Here is a 13,201-nt window from a genome sequence, read left to right on the forward strand (position 1 = left end):
TGGAAGAATCAGGACAGGCAATAGCCTAATTTCCACAAGCAATCCCAGGTTGCAGTTACTTGAATATAACATGGACTGGGGAAAGACACAAGAGCCCAGTCTGCTGAAGCTGCAGGAGCTGGTGTTTTGCCTCCATACCACCCCTGAGGAGCCAGGTTTCTTGGAGAGCTATACCAGGCAAGAGCAAAGCTGGGAGCAAAAACCCCGGGGACCATGGTTCTCTCCATAACTCCCACTCTGGCTTCTAGCTGAACCCTCTGCCAGTACCATGGACTGTCCCCTCCCTTATCTGCAACGAACAGAGCTCTCAAGGCTCAAACCCTGTCCTAGCTGCAGCTCAGCTCACACACTATGACCAAATCTGAGATTTGGCCTGAATCTGCCTGAGAATCTGCCTCGCTGACTACCAAGCTGGTGGGGGGAAGGAAGTGAGCTCTTTGGGCACCTGTTACAGGGGGCCGGGTGGGCATTTGGGAAGGTTCAGCCCTCGATTCTCTCTGCTCATGGGAGGGGGCTGTGGTAAAGAGATCAATCATCATCAGAATGGCTTCTGAATTGTCCCACCTGGTTTGGGGATATTCCATAGTCCTTTCTTGTAAGGACTAGAAATTTAGGTCTGGGAGTTGATGACACTTGAACCACTGCAGGCACAGGGTAAAGACTTGACTCAGAAGCAATGAGGAAGCTGTGTTTGGTGCCCCCACCACTCCAGTGGGGACACTTCCCATCTCTGCTAGTATATATTCTCTCTCTCTCTCTCTCTCTCTCTCTCGACTACTGTCTAGCACACTCACACCTTACCCAGGGATAGAAAAAAATTGAAGAAACAAAGGGTTCGAGTTTCAGATCTCTTTCCTTTCCAGCTCCTGCAGCACTTGTGGCTGGCATGTGGGCAGAGAGCAGGTTTCCATAGAGATCATGATAAGCAAAGATTGAAGGGCTCAGAGTAGGTAATGTCAACAAGTTTGATCATGGAAAAAGTGCAATCCGGATCTCTGAAGTTGACAACGGCCCCAGGCCGAGAGAGTCCAGGACCGAAGAAGGGCAGTTCAGAGGGGACAGCCCAGGGCTCATCCTGATCCCCGCCCCCGCCCCCACCCTCCGCCCCGTCCCATCCGCGGGAAGTACTCACGTGGCCTCTTCGAACACGCGCACTCTCTCGCAGCCTTCCGGGGGCTCCCGCTTGAACACGTAGCTGTGATTGGGCCGAGGAGAGGCGGCAAAGGCAAGGACTGGAGACGGGCTGCTGTCCTCCAGGCAGGTTGGGCGGCCTGGAGAGGAGGCTGCAAACAGAGCAAGGCAGAGGCCAGTGGAGCTGACCCGCTTTCCTGGGCTCAGGCTTCAGTGTAAAGGGGCGAGACCGGGACATGCAGTGAGAGGGCTGGTGGCGCTTATGCTAAGCCAGGTTGTTTGTCCACGCTCTACCTTAAAATATCTTTGAGGCAGCTTACAAAAATCCGTCTCTTGTGCAGGATAACAAAATATAGTTGAGGGGCACCTGGCTGGCTCAGTCGGTTGGGTCTGACTCTTGGTTTCGGCTCAGGTCATGGTCTCAGGGTCGTGAGACTGAGCCCTGCATCAGGCTCCGTGCTAAGTGGGGAGTCTGCTTAAGACTCTCTCTCCTTCTGCCCCTCTCCCCCTATGCCCACTCTCTATCTCTCAAATAAATAAGTAAATGTTTTTTTTAAATACAGTTAAATTGGTGGGAAAATCAGGTCTAACAGCAATGCTATATTCCCAGGAGGAAGACTGCAATCGGGATTCTAAGTCTGACTTACAGAAATCCTAACTTCTGTCTCCCTGCTTTCTTCCAAGACTGCACCACCCTGCTCTGCCAGCCTACCACAGCCTCATTCTCTCCACAGTCTTAAAAAGCTATCCCTTCTTCCAGGAAGAGCTCTTGTACTGACTCAGAGAAGCAGTCTTTACTCAATCCCACTTATGGGAGAAAATCGCTCTCCCTTTCCACACAGCGAATGTACTTTGCCTAGGCTGCAAATATTGACTTTATCTGTATTTATCTCACATTTATTCCTTATTACTCTATGCTCTGTTTGCCTCTGTGTATTGTGAGATCATGCCCTTGACCAGCCTACCTCACAGGGCTCTATGAGAATCCAATTCGGTGAGGCAGGCCACAATGCTTTAGGACAGGAGGATCATTATTGTGGGGAGGAAGGGCTTGGGTCTCATCCTCCTGTAAAGGAGCCAGGCACAGGACTAGGTAGAAATTTTGGAGTCGGAAAGCTTGGGTTTCAATCCGAGTCAAACAGTGTGACCCTGGGGCAAGAGGCCACATTCGCTTATTTTGTATCTTTCACAACCACCTTGAGACCTGTTGCTGGTAATGTGTGCAGTGGACACCTGGACAGACCCATGGGCTTTCTACTCAGCATGCTGAACCTTAGCCAAAGCAGGAGGGTGAGAGGCACTGCTTGGGTCACAGTGAGAACAGAAGTGTAGGCACAGACTTTATGTAAGTTATAAATCAGAATCTATGCAAAAGATCATTGCTACTACTGGCATCACATATAGAATAAAGATGACCCATGAAGATATTTCAGTTGGTTAGGCAAGGAGGGCTCCCAAGCTTGAAATTGATTAGAGGTGGAAAGGGTGGGAGGGCCCCCTGCTGCCCCAGACCCCTCAGCTTACCTTTGTCATTGGGGATGAATGACAACTCCTCGACTGCACCCCGGTGCTCCTCACGGCTGGCCTGGCCTGAAGGCTGGGGGGATGCCAGGGGCACGGAGGGAGAGCTGGCAAGGTTGCCAAGCTCCAGGAGGAGGAGGGGGTGGTCACAGCTGCCACTCTGAGGGGGAGCTGGGGCGCGGTGGCCATCAGGAACATCAAGGATCTGCCAGGAAAGAGGGTGGGGAAGGACTCTCAGGCCCCTCTCTTCAGGCCAGCAGAGCACCAGTGACCCTTAAGCTCCTCCCCTCGCTGTTCTTCTGGCCTCTATCCCTAACACACAGCAGTAACTGGACCTGGCGTTCTCAAGTCACTGATTTAAGGGAAAGCCCTCCCTATTTCTCTCCTAGCATTTGCAACCCAATCTGAAATTGCATGTTTATTTGTCTTGCTTCATCAAGGTGATGCCAACAGCAGGCTGTGGGCCAAGAGAACAGGGACCTTCTCCAGGAACCTGTGGGAAGCACAATAGGGGTCAAACCCCCAGGACGCTAACCACGTAAGCCCCTGTAGGACAGGTGTGCCCATTATCATCACGAGTGAAATACCCCCTCCCTGCTTCTTAACCATCAATGCTACTTGTACCTGCAGCTCACCACATTGTGTGCGGGTATCTGGGTGGGTATAAAATCCTACATATACGTAAATTAAAAATCAACTAGCAAGTAACTCATAAACTAAGGAGTGTGCCCATTAGAATTATATAAATACTGTCCAACTGGCATTCTCCGATTATACTGTGTCAGTATAAAAATGTGCCTGAGACTGCAGAAAACACAGCAAATAATTGTGCCTGGTAGGGGGTGGCTGGGGGTTGGGGGAGGATGCACAGGGGCAACTGGGCATGAAGAATAAATGCAGATCACTAGGTGGACATGGGGGAGAAGTGGTGACACTGACAACTGAGGCCAGTGAGGGCAATGGGGATGAGGACACAGGGAGCAGGGAGCCATTGCCTTGGCAGAAGAGTGATGCGAAGCCCCTTACTTCTAGCTGGGGAGCCTTCCCTCCACCCAGCATGGCTCCCTCTCTTTCCACTCAGCACCACAAAAGCGTGTCCCCAGCCCCACTGCTGGCTCTGCTGGCCTGGTGGCTGAGTCCATGTGAATCTAACAAACTCGATCTGTGTTCCTCATGCAGGCTGGGGTCTGCCCTGCACCAAGGACATGGCTGCAGCGTGGAGCCACCAGAAAGCAAGAGTCCCACTGGCCCGCACCCCGACTCTGCTGTTACACAGTGAGAGCACGCCCCCACTCACCCGCAACAGCTCCTCGTCACCCTGCTCCTTCACAAACACCTCCTCCAGCTCTTGGTTAAGCCCTTCCAGGCTCCGGTGCAGGCAGGGGCTGAGCCGCAGGACAGGTGACCCTGAGGGAAAGCTGGGAGGGGACGCCTGAGGAGGAGGCAGATGGAGCGATCACAGACCCCCCCCCCCACCTCCCCAAAGCCCCATCCAGTGACTAGTTCTGAACAGGGAGTCATGTCCTGTCTACACAGCAGAACCAAGCGAGTAAAGGGGGATCTGGGGACAGAGACAGACTGCAATGGGAAAGCTCAGTGGGCTTTTCTCTGGAAGTCAGCACTTTGAGAGGTCCTGAGGGGCTTTTAGAGTCTGCAGGCTCACTGCCACTCAATCGGAGAGGGGTGCGGGGATTGAGGGGAGAGCCATTTGCGAGGACAAGGAGCCCTTCCAGCCTCACCCAGCAAGCCTGAGGTTGCGCCCAAGCCACCTGGGCAGCCATGGGGCCACAGGGTGTGCAGCGTGGCCAGCTCAGTCAGCAGCAGGAAGCCCCAGAGAACCTGCCCACACGAGGACCACCACCAGTGACAACAAGGGGAGCGGCCTGGGGAGGGGGCGGAAACATACCCTCAGTGCTCCGCGTACCGCATGGTCCCCTTGGAGTGGGGAGCCCCGCTCCTTCTCTTTCCCACTGCGGCTCAGCTTTGTCCTCTGCAGTTGTTGCTTCAACTTGGTAATCTAGCAGCCCAGAGATCGGGTGGGGGCGGGGGGGGGGTAGGGAGAAAGAGGGAAAAGCAGGTGAAGCAAAGCTAAAGGGCACAGGATCCCTCTTCCCAGGCGTGGCTCCTGCCCGAGGCCCATGAAAATGCATAAAAGGAAGATGGAAAATTTCTCAAGAAACCTTGGTGAATTCATCGGGCAAGCTGGAGACCTTACTAACTAGATATGTGGTGTCTCTGAATGATCATGTAGTTCGTAGATCAGTTGGAAAAATGAATCAGATGGATCAATTTCCAAAAACTTCAAAATATGCAATGCCGAACCCATTTTTGTCTTTCACGGATTCCAAAGTCGTGGACTACTACTCTATTAATAGAAATAGGAAATGATGTTTTTGAATTCACTCTTCAAAGTACATTCACAGCTTTCTCAAAGGCCCTGGAACCAGGAAGGATGGAAGGATCCCCCCACCCCACCACCATTTTAAAGTAGACTGAGCTGAGCAAGGAGCAGACTCTCAAGGAAGAATATCAGATTTTGTCCTGACTTCCAGATCTTGTAACAATTATGTATTATGATCAATAGGCTGGGCTATTATCCCTGTCACATCTATAATTCTGCACCTACTTGTCCTCAGCTGGCAAATGCTCAGGAGATGCAGATCTATTTAAATATGGGCCCAGGGGCGCCTGGGTGGCTCAGCTGGGCAAGCGACTGCCTTTGGCTCAGGTCATGATCTCAGGTCCTGGGATGGAGTCCCACGTTGGGCTCCCTGTTTGGCAGGAAGTCTGCTTTTCCCTCTGCCTCTGCTCCTTGCTTGTGCACTCTCCCTCTCCTCTCTCTCTCTAATAAATAAAATCCTTAAAAAATAAACATGGGCCCAAATTAAATAGGACTTCAGAGAATAGATTTGCTGCCCATAGCCATACAAGTTATGACCATTGCCAAGAAGAAAGTGTTTCTAGATTTGCTATCAGGCACCATTCACACCAGGATTCCACATTTAGTATAAATAACCTGCTTACTCTGATAATTACCAACATTACATACTTCATATTTTCCACTAATTTTTAATTTGTAGAGCATTCTTTTCCCATTTTCACTCTGTTCTTGCAACCAAGAGGGGCTTGAGATGACTTCCAGCGAGTCGGCCCTCAGGGGCTGCCACCTGGCCTGGGAATCCCAGTCTGTGCTTCTCTTTACTCTACCTTAGTGACTAGAGTCCTCCTGAGAGAGGGGAAGGGCCAGGGAAAAGCATTTGGGAACCCACAACTATTTTTCCCTTCTTTTAAAAACAAGGCTGTTTGCGTAGTTAAATAGGATGTGAGGTTGGGGGCTTTCGGTTCCTAGAAACTCACGATCTTTCTCCAGCCTCGGGATGGCTTATCTGGATAGAACCTCAAAGTAAAGCGAGAACAGTGGTGGCTCCCACTCTGCACTTGGCTGTGGAGGGCACCAGCAGTCACTGGCAAAGCCCCTGCCTGCCGGCAGAAGGGCCTGGACTCCTAAGTCCAGCCACCAGGATGCTGATAGGCAGCTTCAAAGGAGCCATCTCACTAGGAAAAGGCTAGATCCAGGCAAGTGAGATCGGAGATGTAAGGCCACTCTGGAGCAGATGCATCCATGGTGCTGCATGTGGACAGGAGGCAGCTACCATGGCCAGGGAGTCAAAGGGAGCAGTTACCTCTTTTCGGTGGTCTGTGCTGCCCCAGGATGCTGATCGTTTGTGTGTACAGGAGCTGGCTCGGTCACCTTCAAGCTCTTGCCAGGACAGGGGGGTCTGCAGGGAGAGAAACCCCGTGAGACAGAGTGGCTTCCCAGTCGGGCTCTGGGGAAGCAGCCACTTCCAGACAGAAGTGGTGGCTCTTTGAAGCCTTCTCTGTCGTCTTGTCATCTGCCTCCTAAACACTGCCCACCTCTTTTATCCTTTGAGGCTTCTCCACCTGCAGGATCCACGTCCTCCAGGAAGCCTTCCCTGATGAGCCAACAAGGCTAACTTGCTCTTTACTGTCTTATGACTTTTGCATGTGGATTAGGGCCCCAGCTATTCCAGGTGCCCCACCATTAGGCAAGTTCTACCCCCCACTCCCCGTCTTTCCCAACCAGCTCCAAAAGAACACAGGCTCAGGGAACCACTGGCATCCTCGATTCTTGGACCCTTTATGGGTCCAACACAGGTTCAGGTTCCTGGGAGTATAATGAAAAACAAGTTACTAGACAGGACTCCATTTAGCAATCATTACTTGGTAAAACAGGAAAAATGTCAGTAGAGGTCCCCCATCCTCCATCTTCAACCGAAGCAGGAGACTTCCATGTAGTGCCGGGTCTCGAGCTCCTTTTCACGATTTTTCCCTGCACACAGAGTGAATGTTGGGCGCCCCAAAGTCCTCCTGAATATGCACAGGAGGGTACATTCTCAGCAAGGAGGAAGCCAGAATCCTGAACTCAGCCCTGACCCTTACCCTGACCCCTCTCAAGTTTATCACAGCTCCTTCTCCTGAGCCCTATGCTGCCCTTCGTGAGAACAGACCTCTCAGATTGGCCATGTCCCACCCCACCGCCCACCCACCAGCTGCATCAAAGGCCAAGGACCCAAGAATGAGGCAGGGGGAGGTGTAACCCACTTCCTGTGCCCCAACCTGAGGGAGGAAACTGTTGGCTTAAAAAGCATGAGGCAGAGGACAACTAGATCACTTCCCACCACCAACACCCCTACTTCTATTCCAAGGGAGGGGCCCAAGGGGGAATGCTCCAGAGGAACCAGCTCTAACTTCTTTGCATGAGCTGCCAAACCACGAGGGCCTGGGAACCGTCTCCTCCAACAGATCTGCTGACCTCCCCCGAGAGGTTGTTGCAAACAGAAAAGGGGGAGGATAGAGGGGGGGGAAAAAAACCCAACCACTCACCACCCAACAGCTGTGAAGAAGAGCCTCGGGGTGGGAGGCAGACTGCCCCGTGTGACAGCTGTACGGAGGGGCCACAGGGGGCTGAGTCTCCCTGGCTCTCCCTTCTCCCAGCTGCTGAACCAGGACCTTTCCCGGACCATGCGACACAACCAGGGTGAGACAGCTGCCCCACCTTCCTTCCCCTATGCTAGCCCCGCAGGGAAGACCAGCCAGGGCTCTGGCCTCCACACCCCTCCTCCTTCAGGAAGAGGGCTGCAGCCCAAGCCCTCAAGGTAAAGCTGCCTGTGACAGTAGACGGCAGCCAAGCAGCTAGTCTACTTCCAAATGCCTGCGTCTCCCCCAAACTTGGGTTTTGGCAGACAGAGCCTCAGGGGAGACGCTGCACATACTACAGAGTGAGGAGGAGGTCCCCCCTCCCAGAGCCTCCTCAGCCCAGCAGACCCACAAACATGCCTCCCCTCCCAAGGCTCCACAGCCAACCCTACAGATCACTAACTCTGCTCAGCAAACCTGAGCACCACGCAAGCCTGCTGTCCCTGGAAGGTGGCAGAGGCCACAGAGGAGAGATGGCACAAGCCTAGGTGGCGATGCCCATTTCCCTTCCACCGGGAAGGTACTGCACTCACAACAGCCCCATCCAGGCTGCCAACAGTTCTACTAACATCCCTTACAGAATCTTCAACTACCTCCTTCCTTCCGAAATGCGTGAGGGGGTGGAAGGAGAAATGGGGGCTGGCACTGGAGTTGAGAAAAGATGTGAAAATTCCTGCCAAACTGGGATCATTTCTCTCGGTCCGTTTTACTCCACTGCTCTCTGCTCACCCACATCTTCCAGCAACTGCTGCTGCCTCGGTGTAAACTATGTTGCTAAGGCCATCACTTTGCCTCAACACCCAGCCACTCTCTGGTCAGGGATATTGCCATCTTACCTTCCATTCCATGGGCCCTCTGTACTGGGCACTCATCCCACCCAGGCAAACCTAGCTCTGCCTCCTTTCTCCCCTTACCCTGGACCTCCAAGCCTGGCCTCTCCAACTGAGAGGGCCTGCCCTACCAACTCTTCCCAGCCTTCCCCTCAGCGAGCCCTCCTAACTTGTCTACCCCGTACTGACTGCTCCTTTGCTCCACGTCTCCTCTGTACAGATGGGCTCAGAGTATATATCATCCACACATTCAACATATAGTTACTGAATGCATACTGCGTGTCAGGTACCGTTCCAGGTGCGGGGGACACAGCAATTCACAAAACATCAAAAATCCTTGTACCCTTTGAGTTTATGTTCTAGTTGGGGACAGAGTTTAAACAGTCATAAGTACTAAGAGGAAAAACACAGCAATGAGAGAAGATAGGAACGTGGAGAGGGAGAACATGATTTTAAATGTCAAGGATATCCTCAATGAAAAAGTAACATCTGAAGGAAAATGTGAAGAGGATATGGGTGTGAGCCACGCAGATATCTGAGGTGAGAGTGATCTAGATGGAGAGAACAGCAAGTGCAAAGGCCCTGAGGCAGGAGCAAGCTTGGTTTGTTTGAGAATGATACGGAGGCCAGTGTGGCTGGAGCAGAGCGACCGAGAGGCAAAGTAGTAGAAGATGAGGTCAAGTAGGTGTGACAGCCTGAAAAATGGCCCTCAGAGATACCAGGTCCCAATCCCTGAAACCAATTACTTCCTATGGTAAAGTTTTTACAGATGTGTTTAAGTTACAGATCTTGAGATGGGAATATTATCCTGGGTTATTCAAATAAAATGGGCCATTACTAGTGTCTTTATAAGAGAGACAAAGGGCAATTAGACACACATGGAGAAAGATAAGGTGATGTGACCACAAAGGCAGACACTGGAGTGATGTGGCCGCAAGCCAAGGGACACTGGCAGCCACAACAGAAGCTGGAAGATGCAAGGAATGGATCTCCCAGAGAGCCTCCAGAGCATGCAGGCCTGCCAACACCTTGATCCTGGCTCAGTGAAATAGAATTCGACTTCTGGCCTCCAGACCTGTGAGAGAATAAAGTTTTGTTGTTTTAAGCCACTAAGTTTGAGGTAATCTGTTATAGCAGCCCTAGGAACCGAATACAGTAGGTCATCCTGTGTTTGAAGCCGTTTAAAGACTCGTTTTGAGTATCTGGAAAGCAAGCCCATGCACAAGTGTGGGCATTGGCCCCTCCCACTGACTTGGAGGTGTCAAGAGTGGGGACCAGGCCCTGCTGCTTAGTTCCAGCACATCTGGGTAGACAGGCCACTTCTCTGGGTCTCATCACAGAGGTCTGGGCCAAGGTCACCCTGGGGCACAGAAAAGTCACAGCTAAGGAAGGTCACCCTTCAAAGAGTGCCCCTTTTCTGGCACAAGGGTCAAACCATGCTGCAGGCCGACAATGGAAGGAATCATTCCAGATGAAGCAGAGTGGAGCTTGAGCTCAGAGGACCAAAACATCATTGTTTGTCAAAGGGATTCATGCACTGGAACAGATTTATTTTAACACTCTGGCCCAAGGGGCGCAGCTGAGGGAGAAGCAGGGCCACTTTCTAGCCATGAGTGACATCAGCCAACTGTGTAGATGATGCTCGGATTATGTAAAACTGCATGTGGGTCCAACTAAGGAAGCCTTGCCTGGGCTTCTGAGCAACCAGAGCAACATGTGGAAGGATAACTGGGGATGGGGGTGGAGGGCAGCTTTCCAAAGAACAGCCTGATAGGACAAGGCAAGGATGGGATGGAGCTGGAAACCCTCTGAATTGGAACCTGTTTCTCTGACGCCACCTCAACTCAGTTTCTACCTGGATTCCAAGGCAGGAGTCCCAGCTGTGCCATCTCCAGGGACCTTGGCAGAGCCAGCTGGGCCCTGGGAGCACAAGCCCATATATCTAAGAGGGGACAGAGAACAGTGTGGTGCCTGGCCTGGTAGAGATGCTCAGTAACTACGCATTGAAGTGAAATTCGGCAGGGAATCAGCCCCCTGGGGACTCTGGTGAAACACAGGCAGGAAAAGCCTCTTTGAGGGTGGTCTGCTGGCCCATGCCAAGAACTCTGGCTGCAGGTGGCCAAGGCCACACCATCCCTGGCCCTACAGTGACTACATAACCCTCAGATTTTCCATCACGGACCCATTTTCAAATATTCTGTGCTGCTGTCAAACCATATGCTGAACAACTGGTCCCGCTCACCAGTTTGGAAAATAGGCGCCATGCCCAGGCCCCCACACCCACAAAGAAAGCCCGTGATGGGCAGACTGAATTGTGTGTCATTACCAAACGCCGAGGCGCTGGCTTGGGGAAAAGAGTAATGAAAGGAAAGAAAACACAGTAGGGAAAAGTCATAGAAAGGGAAGTCTTCCCAAAGTATGCTGCCTCTGCCTCTGGCCTACAAGACACTCCCTGAGATTTGTTAAGGACTTAAGCTATTTTTTTCCTCCCACAGGCTAAATCAAGCCTAGAAGAAAAAAAAAAAAAAAGTTCTATCATAGAGGCTTCCACTGCTCACCTGGAGCATGTAGAGGAAGCAGGGCTGGGATGAGCAGAACAGGGGGCCAGGCAGGGCAGGTGCCCCAGGACCCATCTGTCTAAAGGATGAGACCAATGGGGGAACTTTGCTCAAACAGTCATTCCAGCTGCCGTGAGACCACTTCTTCCCTCCAGGAGAGCGCACAGAGATCCTAGTGCCTCACACAGCAAGAAGGGAGGCAGTGACCACAACCATGGGCATGTGCAGCCATTGCCCACCCTGGCCCAGCCACTGGGAGTGCCAGCCCAGAGCACTTGGTGGCCAGCTCTGGTTTACCAGCTGACCTGGGAAGACAGTAGTCCAGAGAGGGAAAAACATACTCAGATTAGTTTGGAGAATCCTGACAAAATCCTCTAAGACACAATGAACCTCCTCCATATGATGGTGATTGCATACAGGAGCCTTGCCAGTCCTCCCTGGGTGGCCACTCTGTGCCCCACTCCCATTGTACCCAAGCTCTTCCTTGGGCTCACAAAGCTTATCTCTGGAAAACCTGGTCTGCTCTCCCCCATTGCTCTTCCTGGCTCAGAACATGCACGACTTCACAGAACCACCATTCCCCCCAAAAACCCATCTACCTCTCTTTCTCCCGTGCCCCCCATACTTGGGTAACCACCCTGCAAAGAAGATTCAAGAATGCAGTATGCTTGGCTATCTAAATAGGCAGGTACTCTGTGCTTGCTGCCCAGGTTCTTGTTTCCTCTAGGAGGTTCAGAGAGGCGAGCTGCTCAGCCGAACAGGGCTGCTGCCCTCACTACAAGGTATGTCCCTGGGAATGCCAGGACTAATGTGGTCTCCAAGCACACACATTCTAGCTGCTGGCTCTGGGGTGGGGGGCAAATCAGAGGGCAGAAGTGAGGGTCTGCCTGCCAGACACAGTAGAAGTGCTGGTGTGTCAGGAAGAGAAGGGGCAGAGGGCAGGCGCAGGGCTCAGAGATTAACGAAAAGGTGCTGGCAGCAATCTATTTTCTAACAACATTAAAGCTTTCAAGGGCTTTGGTAAATCCTGCCTCCCTACCTTCCCTCTACCCTGTCCAAGCTCCCTTGTATCTCCCCAGGAAAAGCCCTCCCTCATTTCTAGTCCTTTCTGGGGATATGCCCATGCTCTGTAGAGAAGGAACACCAATTACTTCGGGAGATGTCAGGGGAGCCTCAGGTCTTTCTGGTGTAATGCCAGAGTTGAAGGACGTAGCTTGTGCCAGGCCAGGGGGGCTCGAGCAGGAATTTGAATGGAAACCCAAAATCTAGAAGCAGAGAGTTCCCAGCAGGCCAGGAATGAAAGATGGGCAAAGTGCATATTTTGGTTTGGATGCCTACGTTGATCAGAATTCTCTCACCTCTTGACTGCAGCCACAATATTGACAGGTTGCTAAGAGTTCCTCGAGGGCTGGAGCCCATCCCGGGAAAAGAGGAAAGCTGCACAGCATGGCCTTGCCAGACCCACGGAGGCGCATCGCTGACCTCTGCCTTGCTGTGGCAAGAAGCCCAGACTTGTTATATAAAAGATCTGGCCTGCAGCTGGAGCCCAAGCAAAAACACATAGCCTAGAGCCTATGCCTCTAAATCCAGCCCGGGAACATCTGAGGCCAACCCCCCCTCGAGCTGACAAAGAGAACACTCTCCAAGGAGTGGGGTAGAGGCTTCCTAGAAGGTTGGTGGCCGGAAGTGACAGAAACAGGGAGAGGTGGGAAGCCTGCACCTGGTAAAAGGGGTTGCACCCATGAGGTTGTAACCTGGAAGCAGCCTCGAGTCCTGTCCTCCTGGAAGTCCTCTTTGACTTGGTACATTATTGGAATTAAACACTCCTTTCCAAAGAGAAGGGGGCGTGCACTCCAGGCCTGGGAGGGCAAAGCATAAGTCATCTTACTCAGCCTTTGCAAAGGATGCAGGGAACAGAAGCGCCTAGAGTTCCAAGGAGGCGGCCCCCGCTGTTCACCACTGGAGTGTGTCCTCCCTTCAAATTCTGTTTGTAGATCTAAAGAGGGCCACTGATCTTAGCTGCAGCAAATTCTTGTTGGTTCAAGGTGGGGCATTCCCGTGAGAATTCCTCTCCTCTAAACTGTGCCAAACATTTGGCCCCATCTCATCCCTTGGCTGTCTGTTCACTGGCCTTCATGGAACTGGCATCCAGACCTGTAGAGG

At 52.2% G+C, this 13,201-nt stretch overlaps 1 protein-coding gene and 1 long non-coding RNA gene across 4 annotated transcripts in view; one reads left to right on the top strand and one right to left on the bottom strand.

Moving 5' to 3' along the window:
- Positions 1-13,201, bottom strand: part of FAM117A (family with sequence similarity 117 member A) — a 42,869-nt gene that overhangs the window by 3,385 nt on the left and 26,283 nt on the right. For all 3 annotated transcript variants that reach the window (XM_025440530.3, XM_025440531.1, XM_049114063.1), the window contains exons 3-7: positions 6,336-6,431; positions 4,559-4,669; positions 3,950-4,084; positions 2,656-2,857; positions 1,133-1,283 (exon numbers count right to left, since the gene is read on the bottom strand). In XM_025440530.3, the coding sequence (XP_025296315.1) occupies positions 1,133-1,283; positions 2,656-2,857; positions 3,950-4,084; positions 4,559-4,669; positions 6,336-6,431 (695 nt within the window). The remainder of the gene's footprint in view (positions 1-1,132; positions 1,284-2,655; positions 2,858-3,949; positions 4,085-4,558; positions 4,670-6,335; positions 6,432-13,201) is intronic.
- Positions 2,051-3,973, top strand: LOC112655413 (uncharacterized). Its single transcript, XR_003133655.3, has 3 exons — positions 2,051-2,476; positions 3,093-3,190; positions 3,832-3,973. It is a non-coding gene; the product is annotated as an uncharacterized LOC112655413 (long non-coding RNA).

The sequence above is a fragment of the Canis lupus genome, chromosome 9, assembly GCF_003254725.2.
Source record: "Canis lupus dingo isolate Sandy chromosome 9, ASM325472v2, whole genome shotgun sequence".
Taxonomy (NCBI): domain Eukaryota; kingdom Metazoa; phylum Chordata; class Mammalia; order Carnivora; family Canidae; genus Canis; species Canis lupus.